This window comes from Phoca vitulina, unplaced genomic scaffold (assembly GCF_004348235.1).
Source record: "Phoca vitulina isolate PV1807 unplaced genomic scaffold, GSC_HSeal_1.0 scaffold65, whole genome shotgun sequence".
Taxonomy (NCBI): Eukaryota; Metazoa; Chordata; class Mammalia; order Carnivora; family Phocidae; genus Phoca; species Phoca vitulina.
This window is the reverse complement of record NW_022589768.1, coordinates 6,823,341-6,845,671: the sequence shown is the minus strand read 5'-3', so window position 1 is coordinate 6,845,671 and position 22,331 is coordinate 6,823,341. Positions and strand designations below refer to the sequence as shown.

The 22,331-nt window shown below is 52.7% G+C and overlaps 1 protein-coding gene across 1 annotated transcript; it reads left to right on the top strand.

The window, feature by feature from the left end:
* The first annotated feature begins 8,566 nt into the window (after positions 1-8,566).
* Positions 8,567-18,952, top strand: AEN (apoptosis enhancing nuclease). Its single transcript, XM_032392122.1, is given in 5 exon segments — positions 8,567-8,639; positions 12,763-13,119; positions 13,121-13,372; positions 16,179-16,379; positions 16,801-18,952. Coding segments are annotated over 5 exon segments (1,110 nt in total). The 5' UTR covers positions 8,567-8,576; the 3' UTR covers positions 17,038-18,952.
* Positions 18,953-22,331: the final 3,379 nt, after the last annotated feature.

Here is a 22,331-nt window from a genome sequence, read left to right as displayed (position 1 = left end):
AATCAAAAAGAGAAAGAATTAAAAGCAGCGTCAATAGGGAAGGGTAATTATCCTTCAGCTGCTGCAGAAATAAAATTAGGGCCGCGCTCCCTGAGCCACCAGGATATTGTGGCTTTTGCCAATTAAGAAGCAGATATGTCCTGCCAGTGCAATTAGAGGCTGGGCTAGACAGCGGGGGGCCTTGCCTCTCCTCCATCGGTGACCTGGGCTGGGGCAATTCCCTGGGGAGCCCAGCACTGGGCGTCGGGGAAGGGGGACGCTGGGGCTGGGAGGTCATCCTCCCCCTGCTCACAACTGGTTCCCTTTTTCCTCTCCTTTCTATTCTGTTTGCCCCAACACCCTCACCCCCTACTTCATTCTGGGCTGTGTCTCAGCACAGGGAGGATTTTCACCAGGGACCATTACTGTTGAGTTGCAGGGCTTGGAGAAAGGGGGGACCTGGTAGAGAGGGGTCACCATTACCCGGAGTCCTTCCTTTTTCCTCATCCCCATGATGGTACGTTGCTTTATGATTAATGAAGAAAGGTAGAGAAATGAGCCTCCCGCCTGCCTCCCTTTAAAAGTAAGATCTCATTATTAGACAGGTATGTTCATTACAGAAAATGAAGCACTCCGGAGGCAAGAACAAGAAAAGAAGACAACCCCCTCCTTCCCCATTCTGAGCGAAGACTTCGGAGGTCGGGGAGGAGTGCTGGGAGGGGACGGACTGGGCAGTGGGCGCGGGGAGCCTCGCGGGCCCGGCCAGAGCGCGCGGGCTGACTGCGCGTGCGCCGGGAGTCACCTGCGGGAGAGGCCGGGGGTGTGGGGGGAGAGGCCGGGGGGGTGGGGGTGGGGGGCGTGTACCGGCTCGCCCCATCTGGAAGACTAGTGATTTTGTTGTTGTCTCACTGCGTCCAACAACAAGTCCCAGTCTGCCGCATGGTGCCGGCCACCCCAGCGGGGTGTGGGCAGGGCCGCGCCCCCCTTTCTGGCTCTCCTTCCAAGTGTTCTTTTCGTGCTTTCTCTATGTCCGCAAACCACCTCCGGAAACCACCGTGCACAGCCCGCAGGCAGCACACCTCACGCAGACTCTTCCAGAAACAAGGACAGATTGTAGTGTGAGCTGAGAAGCATGGCGGGGAGGGGTGCGGGGATAGGGGTGTCTGTACTCCGGAGCGCTGGGCTGCTAACACATCACTAAAGGGCACCGAGAGACAATCCCTCTCATTACTCACGAATTCACCCAACCACCGTTGGGTTGTGTTTGGCCGGAGAGAGCCTCGGTGTGTGCAGGCACAAAGGAGCGAGTACTCAGGGCGGAGGCGCCTACCATGCTTAGTGCCCCCGCAGAGAACACGCCGCCCCGGCTCATCTGGAGCGTTTCCGCTGCCTATCCCAGGGCTGAGAGAGTGAACTCCTGTGTGTGCAACTTCTTAGCCCCAGAATCGGCCTCAGTGCTGCTGGGTCCAGAGGCATCGCCCAGGGAAAAACTGGGGTAGGGTAGCTGTGCTTGCCCCCCCCCCCCCAACCACTGTGACAGAAGCAGTTATCATACAAACCATTTCCCAGTCTCTCTGCGGGGCTCTGCATGTGGGGCAACTTGCCCTAAGGTGGTCGCCAAGTCACTGTGATGAGACCTTCCTTGGGGACACAGTTTTCAAGCAACAGTCCCAAATGCCCTCCCCGGTCCTTTCCAAGTGTATTCCCATCCTTCTTCACCCACACAGCAGGCACAAGGCACCCTGGGACCCTCCAGCCAAAGCAGGGAAGGAGTGGTCAGCAGCCTTGGGGGGCAAAAAGGCTGGAAAAATCTTAACACTAAAGCACCTTACCAACTTAAGTTCGGTTGGGAGTTGGACTCCTTTAGGGAATGCTAAAAATGCAACCATTCGTTGAGCTCACCCTGCTTCTTCCACTTGCCAGTTGTATGACCTTTGGCAAAGAACTTAACCTCTCTGAAGGAATCAGCCCTTCATTCCCACCAGAAGCTGCGGTTGTCACTGCTTCAGCTGCTCCATCAGCTCCTCCAAACCGGTCACTTCTCCCCCAATTCCTGCCTCTTAAATTTCTCTTTATTCCTGACCCTGTCTGAAGCCAGTGGGCAACCGGTCCTATTAGAAATCTCATTCACACTTGAGAAGGCTGCAAATTGGTGTCACTCGGCGGGTGTCTGCCCTTCGTTGGGTCCGGGCTGGGGAACAAGAGAGGAAGGAGGTCAAATCTCTCCCTGACAGCCCTCAGCCTCCAGGCCTGGTGTGGAGACAGAAGGGGGAGAGATCCTGCTTCAGTGAAATGAACATCTGGGGAGGGAAGTGGGGTGCACTCCTGAGTTGAGAGATGGGTCAGAGAACCCTTGTTGGTATGTAGCAGAATGTAAAACAGAGGGAGCTAGGCACTCCCTGGAGGGTGGGAATGGAATTTGGGCTTTGAAGTCAGACACCCCAGTTCTAATCCTGGCTCCACCACTTACTGGCTGTGTGACTTTGAGCCAGCCACTTAACATCTCTGAGCCTCAGACTCCTCACTTGTAAAATGGAATTTATCACAACGAACATGCTAGGTTGTTAATGATAATTAAGCAAGAGAAGTGTCATAATACATAATGGTATATGTAAATACTCAATAGTAGTCTCTTTGCCTCCTCTTTCATGGTTTTTCTCTTCCCTGACCTGGGGCAGCCACAGGTCCCCTTCCCTGAAGTAGGAACACGTGAGAACTACCATCTCTCTCATATAGTCTCCCCTATCAGGTAGGAGTTTTATCCCATTCAGAGGTTTATCTTTTCCCTCCCCGGTATCTTGTATCAGTATCTTGTCCATTTCAGGAGGCTCAATATATACTGAAAGAATGAATATAGGCCATAGATCCCCCCTCTCCCTCCGCGCCACCACCCTGTTTAAAAAAAAAAAAAAAGTAGAAACCAAGGATCGGAGAGGGTGAGTTACTTACCTCTAGGTCATTCAGCAAAATAGACAGCTTACCACTTCTCAATGTAACTTTCTAGGTGTCTCAGAACACAAAAGCGTTGGTGATCCAAGGGTCAGGACATCTGGGTCCCCTTTCCTTAACTGCATGTACCTGATTTGTGCAACCGGCAGCCGGGTTTCCCACGCGCACATCTGGTTCCCTGGATGAGCAGGGACGCAGCGCCCTCTGCTGGGTCCTGTAGGTAGCTGCGCTTTAGCGGAGATTGTCTTGGCTGCAAACTGGAATCCCGTGGTGAGCTTTTAAAAAAGCGCTGTGAATTGTGTAAGACTGTTGAATCACAGACCTTGTACCTCTGAAACAAATAATACATTATATGTTAAAAAAAAAAAAGAAGAAGATAGCAGGAAGGGAAAAAGGAAGGGGGGGAATCGGAGGGGGAGATGAACCATGAGAGACTATGGACTCTGAGAAACAAACTGAGGGTTCTAGAGGGGAGGGGGGTGGGGGGATGGGTTAGCCCGGTGATGGGTATTGAAGAGCCCACGTACTGAATGGAGCACTGGGTGTTATACGCAAACAATGAATCATGGAACACTACATCAAAAACTAATGATGTGATGTATGGTGACTAACATAACATAATAAAATAAAATTTTTAAAAAGTTATATAAATACTAAAAAAAAAATCTGCATGTTCAGGCCTCACTCTAGAACAGTTAAATTAGAATCTTGGGGTGTGACCAAGCATCATTATTTCTTTTCTTTCTTTTTTTTTTTTTATTTATTTGACAGAGAGAGACACAGCGAGAGAGGGAACACAAGCAGGGGGAGTGGGAGAGGGAGAAGCAGGCTTCCCACGGAGCAGGGAGCCCAATGTGGGGCTCCATCCCAGGACCCTGGGACCATGACCTGAGCCAAAGGCAGACGCTTAACGACTGAGCCACCCAGGTGACCCAAGCATCAGTATTTCTTAAAGCTCTGCAGGCTATTCCAATGTTCAGCCTAGATTGAGGACCACAAATGTAAGGGTTAATTTTTTTTTTAAGATTTTATTTATTTATTTGAGAGACAGAGAGAAGGCGCACACGCAGAGGGGCAGAGGGAGAAGGAGAGGGAGAAGTAGACTCCCCGCTGAGCAGGGAGCCTGATGCGGGGCTCCATCCCGGGACCCTGAGATCATGACCTGAGCCAAAGGCAGACACTTCACCTACTGAGCCACCCAGGCGCCCAAGGGTTAATTTTATATGTGAAGAAATTTCCTAGTCTAGAATGGAACCAGCAACAGTGGAGGATACAATTCCCCTGGATCATTTCCCCTCCCTTTTCCATTAAAAAAAAAAAAAATCAGTCACGTGAGACTTAACCTGCATTTAAGAATCCTGGAAGTTCTCAGAAGTTGAGGGAAGGTGTCTTGGTGACGGGCTGTGTCTGGGTAAGTCCAAAGTCACTGTTGGATCAAGAGTGCTATACAGAGGCAATCTGCTTGAATAAAATTAGTAAATTATTTTCATTTGGCTCCCAGAGTTTTGTCAGTTTCATACGCTCTAAACAAGGACTCTGAAACTTGAACGTGAACACAAAAGCAGTCAGTCAGCTCATTAAAACAGATGGCTGGGCCCCAACCCTCTGGATTTCTGCCTCAGTAGGTCCAACCAATCCCCAGGCGCTGCCTGGGCTGCTGGTCTAGGACCACACTTAGAGAACCATTGGTCTAAAAAATGACCAGATTGACACCCCCTTTCAAGTCTGCGCCTGGTCCAGCAGCATGAGAATCCCGTAGTATCCCAAATAGTCCTCAAAACAGGTACACAGGCAGGCAGAATGGTGCTTTGACCGTGGCAATGATGATTTGTAAGCGCAACGCCGATCAAGTCCTATGTTTCAAATGCTTCGGGATTGGGAGTGTGGAGGGGGTAATGGTGGGATCCATAGTGACAGGATGGGTTATGGGCTTTCTCCCACCAAGCCCAGTTCAAAGGAGTTCTGCTATATAGAAGCCCCAGCCTCGGGGCTTTTCACTCCTCTGATATTTACATTCCAGGAATGGGAGGGTGGGGTCCCTAGAGGTGGGGTTGGGGATACTGCCATCCATAGTCAAGATGCCGGTATTGGGCCATCTATATTATATACCTGGGGACCTTCAACATTTTTGCTTGATAATATATATATATTAAGACTTTTTTTTTTTTTAAAGTAATCTCTACACCCAACATGGGGCTTGAACTTACAAACCCAACATCAAGAGTCGCACGCTCCACTGACTGAGCCAGCCAGGTGCCCCCCTGCTTGATAATATTTTTAATATTTTATTTATTTATTTTTGAGAGAGAGCGCACAAATGGGGAGGGGCAGAGGGAGAAGGAAAGAGAATCTTGAGCAGGCTCCAGGCCCAGCATGGCTCATCTCACAACCCTGAAATCATGACCTGAGTCAAAATCAAGAGTCGATTCTCAACCAACTGAGCCACCCAGGTGCCCCCCTGCTTGATAATATTTTTAATCATAAGTGTACATAGTTATAAAGGATGTATTGTAAATATTGATACCTTTCTTTTTTTTAAAAGTGTTCTTAAATGAATAAAGTGAAGTCTAAATATCATAGCAATTTGATAATAATGTTATCTGTTTTAAAAATAAATGAAAACTCTTACTGACAATGTTGAATTTTACCCGAGCCCTGTGCTCCTGGAAAAAAGCAATGGTTAAGAAATTCTCGAATCCCGGGCTCCTGGGTGGCTCAGTCCTTAGGCGTCTGCCTTCAGGTCATGGTCCTGGGTTCCCTGCTCGGCAGCGGGAAGGCTGCTTCTCCCTCTCCCATTCCCCCTGCTTGTGTTCCCTCTCTCGCTGTGTCTCTCTCTGTCAAATAAATAAAATCTTAAAGAAAAAAAAAAGTATTCAAAGAAACAGCCTGTCCCATTTGACTGAGATAAGACTCCTGGCTTCCCCTTAGTTTACCTCTGATTAGGCATGGCGCAGACACTCCAAATGCCCATTCCTTGATTCCTCAGTGGTTAGCTGAACTGCTGGGCACACTCATCAATCGGAACAAAATGCCTGTTAACCAAACTTTGGCTAAGCTTCTATTCTTCCTCTAGGTTCTTCAACTATGGCCCACTCTCAGTCAGAGCCAGTTTACCATTCCTCCTTAATGATCCCTCCAGAGAACAGGCCTCAGGGGAAAACAATCTCCCAACTGCTCTAGGACCTACCATCTGGATATTGAATTAGATCACTCCTGTTCATCCCTCCTCCCCATCCCCATTCTTTCTAGCCTTGTTTACTCCTCCCTATAAAAGAAAACCTTTTTTGCCTAACCTAGCAGAGCCCTCCCCCTATGACTATAGTTCTCGCCTCCCCCCACCCTGCCCCCAATAATCCTTTCAAATAATGTCTCTCCTTACTAAATCCGTATTTGTTTTTCATTTACCTTATATGCAACATTCTTTTTCCCTCTTGAACTTCTATTTCCATTCAGCTGCTATGGAGTTAATCCCAGCCATAATATATTTTCATGCTTGGCAGTATTTTCTGGGGCAGCCAATCATACCTTTCTGTCACAAAATTATGTACATAAATTTGATCTCGTCAACTCTAAAAAAGTGTTCTGTGACCCACAGAGTTCTAGGTGTTCATTTTTCCCTTCTAAATTGAGATATTTTTGCAAGCGTTTTCAGTACAAGCGATCAAATAACAAATACATAGCATTTCATTACAGGTGAGATCCTCTTTAAACATAAAAAGTAAGTTTTCATTAGAAGTGCGATTGAAAATATGTCTCTTAAGAAGGTAGGTTGAGCCAGTTATTTTTCCAGTAAGTTTGTAGATCCAGGGATGAATATTAATTTTTCTAAGAACGAGACAGAGTTTGGGCCTTTTGTAAGCCCCGATATTGTTCATATAAAAAGAGACAGAAGTGGAAGGAGCTTTATTCTGTCAGTGTCTCTCAGTTCTTTTAATTCCTGATAATTACCTATTCTCAAAAAAATATATTTTAAATGACCTATCAGCTGACAACATGATTAAATCCTCCTTGGATCACAGGGAAAGTAAATCAGAAACTATCTGATTTGCCCACTCCTCAGTAATAACCCATATTTAGGAGTGGGTTTCTTGCCCACTCCTCAGTAATAACCCATATTGAGAACTGCCTTATTGTTTTTCCTCCCTGGAGACTACTTTTATTTCCCAGGGTAAAGCAGCAGAGCAAGATTCAGCATAAGTGTGTGCATGAGACTTTCCTTTGTAAAGCTGGAAACTCATTATAAAAGGGGAGGTTATTATAAAAGGGGAGCTCATTATAAAAGGGGAGAAGGAGGCTGAACCTCAAGGACCCCAGGCTTGTGCTCAGGTCCAGCCCCATGGGAGTAGAGAATCTGGATATTGAGTCCCTGAAAACCCTCCGTGCCCCCAGAGTTATAGCTCTCACAAAATGTCCATGTCTGAAGACCTTCCATCCTCTTCCCTACCACTCTCTGTCCTATCGCTGTTGCCTCCTAAGAAGCTCTGGAATCTACCAAGCTCTTCATCCTCTCTACCACGCTGGCTCCCAGGATCTTATCTTGCCTGAATGTCCACAATCATCCCTAAACCCTCTTTCTCCAGACCTAATCCATTTCTCCCTGCACTGCAGCCAGAGGGAGCTTCCCCAAATGCAAATGAACCAGCTCTGGATTAAACTCCTCCTAGCTCCCCAAAGCCATCAGAAGTCTGAGTAGAAGGACTTCATCTCTCTAGTGGCCTTTTGTCCTGCTTCCTTCAAATCTATATTGCAGTCGCAAGTAGCAGATTCCTGGACACAGGTATCCCTGGCCTTCTGGGTACCTTAGCAATGCCCTCTGCTTGCAAGAGGGAGCTAGGGTGGAATCAGACTGCTTTGGTAAGGAAGGGTCTTTGTTTGGACCTTGGCTGTTTCCTCTTAATTTCTTTTAATGTCAGTTTCCTTAACTGTAAAACAGAAACAACAATAGTACATATTTCATGGGGTTCTTGTGCAGATTATATATGTATGTTGCCTGGCACACAGTAGTGCTCACATAATAAATGTGAACTGTTTATTATTGTTCTTGCTAGTATTCACGTCACGGTGAATTATCTATTACCGGGCGAGACCTTGAGCAACTGGAGATTGAAGGATTGTGCTTCTGTGTATCCCAGGGCTGAGCCCACAGTAGAAACTTAATACTTAGGAAGAAAGTATTGCAAAGGGATAAATGAAAGACTAGCGCCGAAGGAGCAAACCTGACTTTAAAAATCTTTCTTCAGTGCCCCTCATGTCTATTATTTCACTGAATCCCCATGACCTAGAGGAGGTAGAGGCTATTAATTCCCATTCTGCAAATGCGGGTGTGCCTTCTGTAAGCCGTTCCGCGTTTAGCGGCACGCAGCTCGTAGGAGGCCACATCCCGACCCAGGCAGCGGGGTGGATTGGGGCTGGGGGACACACACGGGAACGGGACCGGGAGACACGCTCCGCTCCGGTTGGTTTACGGTTTCTTGCGGGACGGCCCGGCTCCCGGCACAAACCACACCCCTTTAGGAATCCCCGCCCCCTCTGCTGCCCTGTGCCTATCCGCCGCGAGCCAGACTCCCGGCCAATCAGAAGAAGCGTTGGGCGGGCACTGCGGTGCGGTGAGCCAATGGGCAGGCAGCCGGAGCGGGGCTTGCCCGGGCATGTGGGAGCTGCGGGCTGCTTGGACACCACGTGCGGGCCGTAGGACACGCGCCGCGCTTCAGGTGATCTCGGGGACCCTGCTCGCGTTGGGGTGCTCGGGCGGGCTGGCGCGGCGTGTCCCCGACCCCGGGGTCCCGCGCGCGGTGTCCGCCCCCGGCCTGCGGTGAGGGACGGCAGGGGCCCGGCCGAGCGGCTCTCCGGGCCCGCGGGTGTGCAGGCCCGGGCGCCGCCTGTGCCGCGTCCCCGCCCTGCTCGGGGGTCTGGGGCCTGCGGGGGGCGGCGCCGGGCGCTGGGGCGCTGGGGCTCCGTCTGGCGGGCTCGGCCCCGCCGCTGCGGCCAGCGAGTGACCACCGCCCGAGTCCCTCCCGGGCTGAGGCCCGGCCTGCCCCGCGGCGCTCCTCGGGGAACGCGGGCGGCCGCGGGAGATCGTGCGGGGCTCCCGGCCTCTCCTTGCCTTGCCCAGAACTTTGAGTAGCACGGGGGGGATCTCAGCGAGCCCGGTTTTCTCAAATTCGGGCGCTAATTAGTACCACGGCTCGGGGATGGGGTCGCGCGCTCTGCAAAGTACAGCTTCTCAGATCCCGTTCCCCAAAATGGCAGTTAGGACGGCGTGGGCGGGGGGGCGGGGGTAGGCCTGAGGATCGGCGTTTTAAACAGACGTTCTAACTGCTTTGGCGGAAGCCCCAAACCTAGTTCCATCCTCGGTTTTAGTAAACCCTCGTTTTGTGGTCAGGGGAAGGAGACTTGGTCCAGGCCATCTAGCTTTTAGTGCCAGGGCACCAAGGAGCGGGCCTACAACCGCGTGCCGCCTTCCCGATCGGCCAGCAGGTCGGTAGCCCTGCCACCGCGGGCGACTGTGACTTCGTGGTGCCCTTGGGGCCTTTGCTCTGAGGACTCTGCTGCTGGGGTCCTTGCCTTAGGCCACAAGCCCCGCGCCGAAGGCCCGGTGGCTGCTGATCCCCAAGTTCCTGGCTGGAGGGAGGTTTGAGTGTGTCCTTACCCGAACTGTTGTGTTATTTGAGGCAAACTTCCCTCCGACCTCGCTGAGCTCCCACTTGGGGCGCAGGATGGGCGGGGCATGTCCTAGATCATTAATTGTTGGTTCTGACGTGTCAGCAGGGTCAGGGCCTGTAGAAGAGGACTTGTTTTCATCCCTCGAAACACAAGGCCACTTTTTCTCAGGGAACTGAGTTTCTGGCTTCTTTGAAACCTTGCCAGCGGGGTCAGGGAGGCCACCAACCCTGCTCCCGGGCTCAGCTCCTGACCTGCAGAGCCCGGAGCCCTCTCAAAGAAGGGAAGGGGCCCTGTTCTCTCCATTGCTGGGCTAGGGCAAATTGAGGTTCTGTATTGGTCAGCTCTAATATGTGACCTGTCGAGATGAGGATGTCGATTATAGTTACATGCACTTTTAAAAGGGAGAAGGCTTCTGGGGGGGTGGATGAGCAAGCCAGGGGGAAGATGAGTCAGGATGGGTCCCTGTGCCTCGCCCTGGCGTCACCCAAGCAGCACTCCTCCCCACGCCTCTTCATCTCTGCCACTGCTGTTCAGATTCTTCTCCAGAGCTCTTCCTATAAGGCAGTGGGGATCCTGTTCCCCATCAATCCCTGGATTACACCCAAACTTTCACCCCCCTCCAGAAACAGTGGTCTCTCACTGTTCCCTCCACCCTCTCTTCTCCCCCACGACCTCCTTTTCAGATGTTCCACCAGCTTCCTTGCCCTCTCAGTGCAGGTGCTTTGCCTTCTGGACTTCGGGTCTGCATTTTCTCTGGATGCCCTTCCCTTTCTGTGCTCCTGGCAGACCTTCCTGAAACCCTTCAGCATGTCCCTCCACTGCCACCCTTCACTAACCCGGCGTTTCTGTCTGTCCAGTACTCGGACAGGTGAGTCTGTCCTTAGTTCACTGCTCCCATCCTTAGCACACCCTGGTGAGAGTCTGACGGTCTCCTTGCCACATTTCCGTCACCTCCAGCTCTGTCTTCCCCACCGTCTGGCAGGTAGCAGGCCCGGCTTCAGCTCCCTTCACACACTTCTGGAGAGGACCTGCCCGATGCCAGGTCCGGGGCTGGCTGTTGGCGGAGGGACAAAGACACACACGTCTCTATCCCTGCCTTCAGAGCACTTTGAGGTAGACGCTATGTAACTGTTGTCTTAAAGTGTGGTAAATTCTGTGGTTGTGCTGTCAGGCATGGAGGGGTGAATTTCTTTGCTCCTCAGCTAGACTGTAAATGTCTGGGGTCAGGGCTACTGGGGTCAGGAAGTCAGTGACTTCCCTCAGTGCTCTGGGACTCCCTCAGTTGATCAGCAGACACCAGTCTGGGGATACCAGCTTAGGGGCTTAGGGTAGGACCACCAGGGTGTGTGGTGGCCTGCCCAGAGTGGGGACAGAAGGTTAAGTGGTAAAAAGGGAAGAGGGACAGTTCCTCCAGCCGTGTCCCACCTTGTGCTTTGCTCCCCAGTGGCATCAGGCTACTCGTGGGCCCCTCTTCCTCAGCCCTGGGTTCCTTCTCTTTCCGGCTTTTGCCCCTCACATGGCCACCAGTTCATCTCCCTGTCAGCTGGCGGGTTACTGTTTATTCTTCACCGAGATTTAATCTCTTCCAGCAAGCCTCCCAGAATCATCCTCCAGCCTGTTCTGCTTCCCTAGCCCTTCTGACCCAGCCCTGCACACGCCTTGTGCTTTGTTTCTGTCTCTGCGGCGAGGCTAAGCTTCTCAGAGTCCAGGATCCGCCTTTGTTACTCCGTGCTCAGCACCTGGCACAGTTGGGACCTCAGGGAGCCTCAGGGCGTCTCTGCAACCCAGTGGGATGAAGGCTTGTTCCGCAGGCCTTCCTGGAGGGTGTAGAAAGAAGAGGAGGTGTGTGAGGGGGAAGAGCAGTAAGGGGAAGGTCTGTGGCTTGGGAGGGGCAGTGAGGCCGGGCCGGGGCAGCTTTGGCCTGGGAAGAGCTGGTTACCAACCTGGGGAGAGTCCTTCCCTCTCTGGGGGAAAGGGAGCAGGTAGTTATGAGCCCCGCCTGTATATGATGTATGCAGAGCAAGCACGCGTGCATTGTGTCGTCTGGTCTTCAGCAGGAAAGGGGGTAGTAGGGCCATTTCACATGCAAGGAAGCAGAAGCTCAGCACGTCAGGTAACTTCCAAAGAGCCGAGTTAAACCCTGCTCTGCCTACTTGAAAGTCCTGGTTTTCTGGTCTGTTAAAAATGTACCAGCTGACTTAGCAAGTGAGTGAAGCTTTCTAAGCACGGCCCCTCGCTCTTGGGCAGCTGCTGGCCTTGTTGCGTGGGATTTGCAAACCCACACGAACTTCACACATTTCCAGTGTCCAGTGATGGAGGGACCTGCAGACACTCCCTTTTCTGTTTCTCCTTTTTGTGAGCTGAGCCGGTTTACCAGCATACCCGTGCCTGGAGGCTGTGCTGACTGAGCCGCATGCCCAGCTATTGAAAACTGTTGTGATGAGTGAAATAGAAAATCACTGAATAAATCACCTTATTTCGGTCAACACATAACCAAAAATACAACTGTTGTGAGGCGCTCGTGATTTTTTTTCTCCAGTTTCTGAGGGTCTGTGCTTTCACAACGGATTCTTTGTTTTTTAAAAATCTGGGATGGGGTTGCCTGGCTGGCCCATTCGGAGGAGCGTGCGACTCTTGATCTTGGGGTCATGAGTTTGAGCCCCACGCTGGGGGTAGAGATTACTTAAATTTTAAAAATTAAATAAATTTAAAAATTTTTAAATAAATTAAAAAAATTAAAAAGATTGTGTGTCTGTGTGTATGTATATATGTTTCTGTGGCCTGTATTTTCCCGTATCTGTACCTCTCTGAAACTTGTGGATGCTCATGCTCGTGCAGGTAAGCAGTGGCTCGGAGGCCGAGACCGTGGATTCTGGGTTCACATCAGCTTGTGTGTCTTCCTACCTGAGCAGGTTACTTAACCTCTGTGCTCAGTTTTCTGACCTGTGGTTCAGGTCGTTGGGAATCTTTAGTGATTCCATGTAAAGTACTTAGAACAGTGATTTGCACGGGGGCTTGACTGAGTACAAGCAAGGTCCTGGCCTCAGTGTGGGAGGTAAAGCGCAGGGCTGTAGGGCGGCGCTGCTGTGAGCCCTGCAGGCAGGGGCAGGGATGGGGCTGGCCGGGCACACCTCTCACCCAGCCCCTCTGCTCTGTGTGTTCTCTCTGCAGAGTGCCGCCCTGCTGGCAGATCGCCGCCCCCCCCAGGCCTCACTTGCCGCGAGCGGTGAGCTGACTGGGATGGTACCCCGGGAAGGCCCTGAGTCTGCGCGGTGCCCGTGCCCGTCCCTGGCTGGCCTGCATGCCAAGGATGTGCTCCGGAGGAAGCACAAGAGGAGGAGCCGACAGCACCAGCGATTCATGGCCCGGAAGGCGCTGCTGCAGGAGCAGGGGCTGCTGAGCATGCCCCCAGAGCCGCGCTCCTCCCCACTGCCCATGCCGTCGGTGGCCCTGCAGGGCACTGAAGCCACCAGCAGCGGGATGCGGCGTCCAAGGAATGAATCGGGAGGTGCCTCGTGGAGCAGAAAGCCCCCCCCCCAGGGAGTCCACGGGGCCCTGGCCCAGCAAGTGCGTGGCTATCGACTGCGAGATGGTGGGCACGGGACCCCGAGGGCGGGTGAGCGAGCTGGCCCGCTGCTCTGTGGTGAGTTACCATGGCGACGTCCTCTATGACAAGTACATCCGGCCCGAGATGCCCATCGTGGACTACCGCACCCGCTGGAGTGGCGTCACTCGGCAGCACATGCGTAAGGCCATCCCCTTCCAGGTGGCCCAGAAAGAGGTGAGGGCGGAGGTGGGGGCTTGTGTGGGTGGGTGATGGCCAGGGAAGGGCAGCCCTGGGTTTGAGCCACCACTTAGCCACTGGAAACGAGAGACTTTGGGGAAGTTGCTTAAATTTGCTGAACTGTGGCTTCCTTCTCCATAGACAAGGGTGCCTCAAATCCTGACCCATCTCCGTGTAAGGATGGTTGGGCTATCCCATGTGATAATGTGGACAGACTGTGCCAATCGTAAGGTGTAGAACCGCTCACTTGTTACATTTTCTTTTCTTTCTTTTTTTTTGAGGGAGAACAAGTGAGAGAGCACAGGCAGGGGGAGCGGCAGAGGGAGGGGGAGAAGCAGGCTCCCCACTGAGCAGGGAGCCCAATGCGGGGCTCGATCCCAGGACCCTGGGATCATGACCTGAGCCGAAGGCAGACGCTTAACCAACTGAGCCACCCGAGCGCCCCTGCATTTTCTTTTCTGTTGTAAAAGTACTATGTATCTGTTTAGAATTTGTAAGGCCCACAATCCTGTCACCTTCAGGCCTTAATGTTTCCATATATTTTCTTAGTTTTTCAGTGTTTTGAAAAAGATAAATTAGTGGTTGGGACTGCACTCATGTGCCAGGAATTCCCAGTTGTGCTTGACCGTAGGAAGCCCCTAAAGCCTTGTTAACAATCTCAGCTCTTTGTCCCCAGATCCTTCCGTGGAAATTCTCATCTCATAGCCCTGTGGGCGTGGGGACAGCTCTGATGTGTGTGTTCCTGAAAATCATGAAAACGAAAACCTCAGAGCTTATGGGGAACATGGAATTAGGTACACAACACTCAACATGCCTCCTAATAAAATCACCCCCAGGACAAAAAGCTAGAAACCTAATGACACGTGGTAGCCCCCATTTTGCACAGGCTAGATGGTTAAGACATGCGTCAGTAGTAAGGGGGGGCACTTTACCTGAAAACGTCCTGGTGGCTGCTTGTGAAAGTGGGTGTCAGGAGGTTGCGGTTTCTGTGCTGGTGGCGAGGGCCCAGGGGTTCCTGGAAATGAGCCTGGTGGCGTCAGGTGCAGGTGGTAATGGCTCATCACACAGGTGAGCCGTGAGCCCCCTGCGGGCTGTCGGAGGCGTGTGCGTTTTCTGCCTTCCCACGTGCCTCAGGTTAGCTGCGTGCAGTTTTCTTTATTGTTTCTTGCCTTTTTTTTTTTAAAGATTTTATTTATTTGAGAGGTAGAGAGGGAGGGAGAAAGCACAAGCAGGGGGAGCAGCAGACCCCGCTGAGCAGGGAGCCCGACGTGGGGTTTGATCCCAGGACACTGGGATCATGACCTGAGCCGAAGGCAGACGCTTAACCGACTGAGCCACCCAGGTGCCCCCGGGTGCAGTTTTCTTCGTTCACTTAAATGTTTCTCACGGGCAAAATCATGCATAGGTAAAGGTGAAATTTTGCATTATTCTCAAATAGTGTCCTAATATATCAATCATGTTGGAACATGCATTTTCAAAATAAGCATTATAGCAGAACTGCTTAGTGTTTCTGGGTTATTCTTGGGTTTAGGTGAATTTGGGAAATACTGGTACATGTGGTCTGGCGTCCTCCTTTCTCGCATGAGATACGGCCTAAGCATGGCCTTCAGAAAGTTTGGAGATGATTTACCGAGCGTGTCTCTCGGGCATATTAGCAGCAGGAAGGGAGGCCTGCGGCAGACCCTCTAGCTCCTTGGTGCTTCCTGGCCTGGTTGGTGGGGCTCGAGGAACAGGACCGTTTCTCGTCTGCTCAGACTCAGCCCGTGCGGAGTGTGCTTGGTCCCTTCCCACCGCATGCTGGTGGGGCGGTGTGACTGGAGTGTGGTGGCATGTTCCCACCACGGAAGTCTAAATGGCACCCTCTCCATCTGCTGTGAAAGCTGGGTTTAGTGATAAGCCGGACCTGGCCAGCAGAAGCGCGCGGCGGGTGATAAGGAGAGCCGGGCTCAGTGCCGAGGGCTGGGGGGCGTTGCAGGCCTGGGGCCCGAGGAGGGCGGAAGACAGGGAAGAGAGGCGCACAGTGTGCACATGGTGAGCACTGAGCCAGAGAGCAACGGTTTCCAGGGTGGGAAGTGGAGTCCTGCACGGCCGAGGGGCAGAGGGGCAGAATCCCGAGGAGGGAGGCCGTGTCTGCTGATGCTCACAAAAGTTGCTGCTCGTGGGTTTATCTCCAGGGCCAGGCACAGGTCTGTGGACGTCAGCCAGCGGGTCTCTCAGTCACCTCCTGTGTGCTGAGCTTCCATGGAGCATCACTCGTCAAGTCAAACACGGTCCCTGGTGTTTCAGCTGAGCTGCCATGGAGGGCCGGTGGATAGACTGCCAGCGCTAAAGGCGTACTTAGCAAATGTGACCAGTCCGCTCCACCACGGGAGAGAACCACAGGGTCCTCATGTTGCCGGGGCAGTGGTGGGGGAGGCCTCCTGACGTGCAAGAGTTGGGTGGGGAGGGGGAGGGTGGTGAGGTCTTCCAGGCTGAGAGGGGAGAGCCTGCGCCAGCAGGACACAGTTGCTTGTATTGATTCACTAGGAGACTTACTCCACGCGTGACTTCCTCGCACGCGCCCAACCACCCCGTGGAGAGCGCACTTTTACTGGTTAGAGGGCTGACGTGCGCCCCGGGGCGTGGCAAGTCGAAGGGCCGGGCTTTGGACTTGAGGCAGCGTGGCTGAGTGTGGGGCTCGAGGTTCCCCTCTCCATGCTGCCACCCTTCGCAGGGATCCACGCCCCGGTGGTCAGGGCGGCAGCACGTGGCCTGCGCCTCCTTGACAGTGGGGCCTTCCCCCCGCTCCTTTGTCTGCTCACAGATCCTCAAGCTCCTGAAGGGCAAGGTGGTGGTGGGGCACGCGCTCCACAATGACTTCCAGGCCCTCAAGTACGTCCACCCTCGGAGCCAGACCCGGGACACCACTTACGTGCCCAGCCTCCTCCACCAGCCTGGCCTCCACACCCGCACCCGGGTCTCGCTGAAGGACCTGGCCCTGCAGCTGCTACACAAGAAGATCCAGGTGCGTGGGACAGGAGCAGGTGGTGCGAGTGACGAGGGGCCCCGGGACAGGGCAGGCGGCTGTGCCTCCAGGCTGCTTGTCATTCTTACCCCCCACCCCTCCCTGTCCAGGGGACCTGGGTAAAGCACGGTGTCCCGCACGTACGGGCAGCCCTGGGTGTTCTCTTCACCGTCCTTCGTCCCCAGCAGATCGTGACAGCCGGCCGCAGGCTTGCGGGCTGGGCTCTTCCAGACCTGTCCCCCACTCGGTTCCGGGCTCTGTCCCTGCACATCACGCAGAACCCACCTGTGGCAGCCCGAGAGGTGGGGCCTCCCTCAGGGGCAGCCAAGAACTCTTGCTTTCCCGCGTAGCACCCAGGCCCCCACCCCATCCCACCCCCGTCCCAAGAGGACGCGTTCGGTGATGAGGGCTGTCGTCTCAGGCTGGCCAGCACGGGCACTCGTCGGTGGAAGACGCCGTGACGGCCATGGAGCTCTACCGGCTGGTGGAGGTGCAGTGGGAGCAGCGGGAGGCCGTCAGCCTCCCACCCCGCCCCGAGGACCGAGAGCCGGACAGCAGCACGGACATGGAGCAGTACATGGAGGACCAGTACTGGCCCGAGGACCTGGCCCAGGGCGCCCGCGGGGGGACGGGGGAGGCAGGGGACAGAAGGGAGTGAGGCGGGAGAGGCCCCCAGGCGGCCTCCGAGCAGAGGAGTGGGGTGTGGGGGGGCCAGCAGAGCCCTGGGCACGGCACCCCGGGCAGGGCAGGATGCGGCCAGCCGGCTGCTGGCATCCAGGGAGTTGGGACCATCTGTCCTCTTGGCTCCCTCCACCCAGGGCTGTTGTGGGCACTTACCCTCCCCCAGCCCTGTGGTTTGCTAATGGCACTTTACAGACACTATGAAAATGTCAGGGGGCAAGCTTGGAGGACGCAGTGGGAGGAGGGCGTGTGCCGTGTGCCGGCGGGCCTTCCCCAGCCCCGTGACTTGGGGTAAAGCTCTCCGCTCTTACTCTCCTCTGCCTCTTCCACAGGCGTTGTCAGGTTCAGAATGAATATGTCCCTGAGCCTGTAGAGTTGAGGCCACTCTGCGGGACATTCCCTTCCTTTCTGTCTGAACTAGAACTCTGGCTGTTGCCATAGTAGGAACCCAGCTAGGCTGTGACGGACAGCAGCGCGCCCAGGCTGGTGGGGAGGTAGCACTAGGACTCACCAGGCACTGTTCTGAGGCGGGGAGGGCGGATGAGCTTTGGGTGGAGAGGGTGGCGTATTAATTTTGACCCAACTCAGGCACAAGCCTGAGAAACAAGACAGCAGTTTGAGTTCTGGGACCCCTCTGCAAGGCCGCCATGTCCGTGGGGCGAGGGCCAGGCCGGGGCAGCCGTGTCCACACTCGGGCTGGTGTCCCCTCGGGCACTTTGACCCACAGTTGCTGTGGTCATTGGGTTTTCTCCAACTTTCTGGATAGGTTCTCTGTCAGGATCTCATCTGCCACCCCTCTTTCCTTCTTTCCCAAGGGGCAGTTTGGGAGTATTGAGGTTAACCAAGAGCTCAGGTCCACACCGACCTTTGAGCCCCATCTTTGCTTGCCACTTAATAGCTTTGAGACCTCGAGCAAGGTCTCACTCTGGAGCCGTTTCCTCCTCTGTAAAATGGGGATCATGCTACAGCCTACCTCATAGGGTTGTCCTGGGGGTCAAGTGCTGAGTGCTCAGCACTGTGCCTGGCACGCTGCGTTTTCTTCAAGGATCCGTTTCAGCCTCCTCTGGGTAACATCTGAACCACGCCCCTGGAGTTGAGTGACCGTGACAAGGCTGTCCTCACTTGGCTGCTCCAGTCGGGGCGGGCTGACGACACAGCATGGAGGTGCCCAGTCCTCACTGCGCCCTGCGGCTGGGCGACCTCTATACACTCAGCGTCTCCCTCTGCGTGCAGGAAATGACAAGGGTTCTTATGTCAGTCTGACCCCAGCAGCAGGGCCAGGAACTCAGAGACACTACTGGAACCACACTACTTCCAAGTTGTCTGTGCCCAGCTCCCTCCCCGTCTGCAGGGCAGGGAGCCGCCTGATGGCCCGGCTCCACGCTTTGTTCTGGAGTCCTTCAAAGTGTGTAGTTGGCACCAAACTCCCAGCCCAGCCCAGCCCAGCCCAGCCATAGTTTCGATTCTTTGGGCTACGGGTTGAAGGAAGATGGAGCTGCTACCAATGGGAAAATGTACTGGGTTTAAAATCAGCTTTTTGGTAAAACCATTTGTTCTGGAATAAAACTCAATTAGAAAAGTGGGTGAAGGGGTGTTTTCTGAATTCTCAGGCTGGAGTGGGCTGGCTTGGTGGAGGGATTGTGGGGTGCTGGGGCACTGAGTCTTGCTGGGTGCTTTGGCCTTTGAGGTGGGAGCTTTCAAGATGATGCTCTGGGATGTGACAAGAACATTCTAGAGCTACAGAATTTATGTCGTTTATTTTTTAAAATTTTATAACTGCCTTATTGTAGAACACAGAGTTTGTTTCTCCTGAAGCTATGTACTCACTTTTCAAGAAAATGTTTAGTTCTAATTGTGATAAAATACACATATCATGCAAGTTACCATCTTAACCATTTCTAAGTGGTGTTAAGTATATTTACATTGTCGTACCGCCAAATTCCTGAGCTTTTTCATCCTGCGAAACTAAAACTGCTCATTAAACACTAACAGTCCACCCTCTCCTCCCTCCAGCCCCTGGCCACCACCATTCTACTTCCTGTTTCTCTGAATTTGACTAGATACCCCATATAAGTAGAATCATACAGTATGTGTCTTTGTGATTAGCTTATTTCGCTTAGCCTACGGCCCGCAAAGTTCATTCATGTTTGGTATGTGTCAGAATTTCCTTCCTTTTTAAGGCTAAATAATCATTTGGCTGCATAGACCACGATTTGTTGATCTCAGTGAACGCTTGGGTTACTTCCCCTGCTTGGTTGTGAATAATGTTGCTGTGAATGTGGGTGTACAGTATCTTTGGAATTCTGCTTTCGGTTCCCATGGGTGTAGACCCAGAAGTAAGATTGCTGGGTCATATGTGGTGGTTCCGTGTTGTAAGCTTTGGAGGAACTTCCATACCGTCTTTCACAGGGGCTGTACCAGTTTGCCTTCCCACCAGCAGCCCGTAAGCTTTCCAGTGTCTCCACATCCTCACCCACACTTACTTGTTTTGTTTTGTTTTTTTTGGTAGGGTATCCTAGTGGGTGTGGGGTGATACCTCATTCTGGCTTTAATTTGCATTTCCCTAACGAGTAGAGATTTTGAACTTCTTTTTGCATGTTTATTAATATATACTTCATTTTTCACTTGTTGTGTCTTTTAAAAAATGTATCCCATTAGCAATTTTGCATGACCCACATGAAATCGCTGACATTTGACTGAGACGCTTCTGCCTGCCATCCAGGATTGAGAAATTCACACATGCGCATTTTGGAGCATAGGCCCAGCCGAGACAGATGGCTGGGCAGGAACTCAAAGGTCAGGGTGCCTGTAGGGAGTGGTGTCTGATCCACTGTTAGGAATCATCCACCCAGCCTGTGCCCTGTGCCTGGGGCCATACACTGGCAGCCTCCGGACCTTGTACAGTCCCAGGCAGGCCAACTGAGGCAGGACGTGGGTCTTGTAAGGCTGAGAGGTTTGCCCTGAGTGACTCACCTGACCTGGGATCTGCCGGCGTGGTCTGGCCGAAGGGTGACACCAGTTAAACTGGGGAAGCAGCCCCTCTAGGAGCGGCCCCTCCCCCGCCTGCCCCTCCCCCTGGCTGGGGTCAGGGCTTCCTCCCCTGGGCTTTCACACTGCCTGTGTCTCACCTCAGTGCCCAATACCTGGGAAAAAATTCAGTAGGTCCCAGGCAGGGCTCCAGGTGCTGGGGGCCTTGCAGCAAACCAAACAAATGGGAGCCGGAAAAGTAAATGAACAAGATACACGGTTATTTCCGATGGCGCTAATTTATTCCTACAGAAGAAATCCAGAAGGGAGAAGAGGTACAGTTTTTTTTGTTTTGTTTTAAATTTTATATTATTATGTTAATCACCATACATTACATCATTCGTTTTTGATGGAGTGTTCCATGATTCATTGTTTGTGTATAACACCCAGTGCTCCATTCAGTACGTGCCCTCTTTATTTTTTTTAATTTTTTTTTAAAAGATTTTATTTATTTGAGAGAGCATGAGCAAGAGAGCACAAGCAGGGGGAGCAGCAGAGGGAGAGGGAGAAGCAGACTCTGCTGAGCAGGGAGCCTGACGTGGGGCTCGATCCCAGGACCCTGGGATCATGACTTGAGCTGAAGGTAGACGCCCAATGACTGAGCCACCCAGTGCTCCATTCAATACGTGCCCTTTTTAATACCCATCACCAGGCTAACCTATCCCCCCACCCCCTCCCCTCTAGAACCCTCAGTTTGTTTCTCAGAGTCCATAGTCTCTTATGGTTCCTCTCCCCCTCCAATTCCCCCCCTTCATTTTTCCCTTCCTACTATCTTCTTTTTTTTTTTTTAAACATATAATGTATTTGTTTCAGGGGTACAGCTCTGTGATTTGTCAGTCTTGCACAATTCACAGCGCTCACCATAGCACATACCCTCCCCAATGTCTATCACCCAGCCAACCCATCCCTCCCACCCCCTACCACTACAACAACCCTCAGTTTGTTTCCTGAGATTAAGAATGAGGAGGTACAGTTTTAAATAGAGGCCAGAAAAGGCCTCAGTGGGAGGCCTGGAGGAGAGGGAGCAAACTGGGTAGATAACCTGGAGGCAGAGCTTTTGAGATAGGGTAGCACATGCCCAGGCCCTCTGGAACAGACAAAGCCAGTGCGGTGGAAGGAGGTGAGAAGGGGTGGTGAAGGCGTGGAGAGGGGCTGACCTTTGCAGCATGAGTGGAGACCTGATCCTGCCCTACTGGCCCTAGGACCCAGAATGGGAGGATGTGGGAAGGGGGCGGGGGAGGTTTGCCTGGGCGGAGGCACCATGTGAGTACACAAAGACCTCGGGTTTAGGTGTAAACGGTGATGCAAGATGAGATTGGAAAGGCTGGTGGGGCAGGTGACAGGGTCTTGGAAACTGCCCAGGAGTTGAGGTTTGCTTTCTCTTTTGGACAACAGGAAACCACTGTAGGTTCTTGAGCAAAGTGCCGTCCCAAACAGTGCAAGAGATTAGATGTGGGGAAACGAAAATCTGTTCAGATTTGAAGGACAGTGTGGAGCAGGGCATTTGAAGGACAGTGTGGAGCAGGGCATGAAGGTGGCGGCAGGAAGACCCGGGAGCTGATGGGCAGGTGGGGACAGGGCAAAGGGGAAATGCGGGCCAAAGAACAGGAGGGGTGGGCATATGTTCTGTCTGAGACCTGAGGAGACCAGCAGGGTGAAGGGATGAGATGCGTGGGGTCCTAGGGGGGTTGTAGAAGCAGAAACCTCACCCACCATTGGATCTTTAGGGGGTTACTTTTTCAATGCACATTCACATCAAGTAACACATTTTGCTTCATCTCCCTAAATCAGGGTCACAATCCTTTATGCATTTGAGAAACAAAAAGTCCCCAAACAGTCTGAATTCAAGCAAAAGTTGCTCATTCAGGATGGGAACCCAAAATAATCTCGTATCTCAAATTCAAACCAATTGAACAACAAACATGAGCAATGCCTTAACATTTAGACATATTTCAGGACTTGATTTTATTTTTGAGGTCTCTTCCCATCAGATGTCACTTGGGGAAAACACCAGGGACCTGGGGGAATTCCTTTCCAAGCCACAAATCTTAGTGACATCTGGGGGCAATCAGATCCCACTGCTCAAAGCTTACTCCTTGTGGACTTGGGGCCGGAGGCAAGAATCTTACTGCAGTCCATGGTGACGCCTTCCTCATTGAAAGCTGGTTCTGTTTTTGTCCCAGCTGTAACTCATTCCTCTATTCAGTAAGTACTGAGTGCTCTATGTGTCAGGCACCGTGGTAA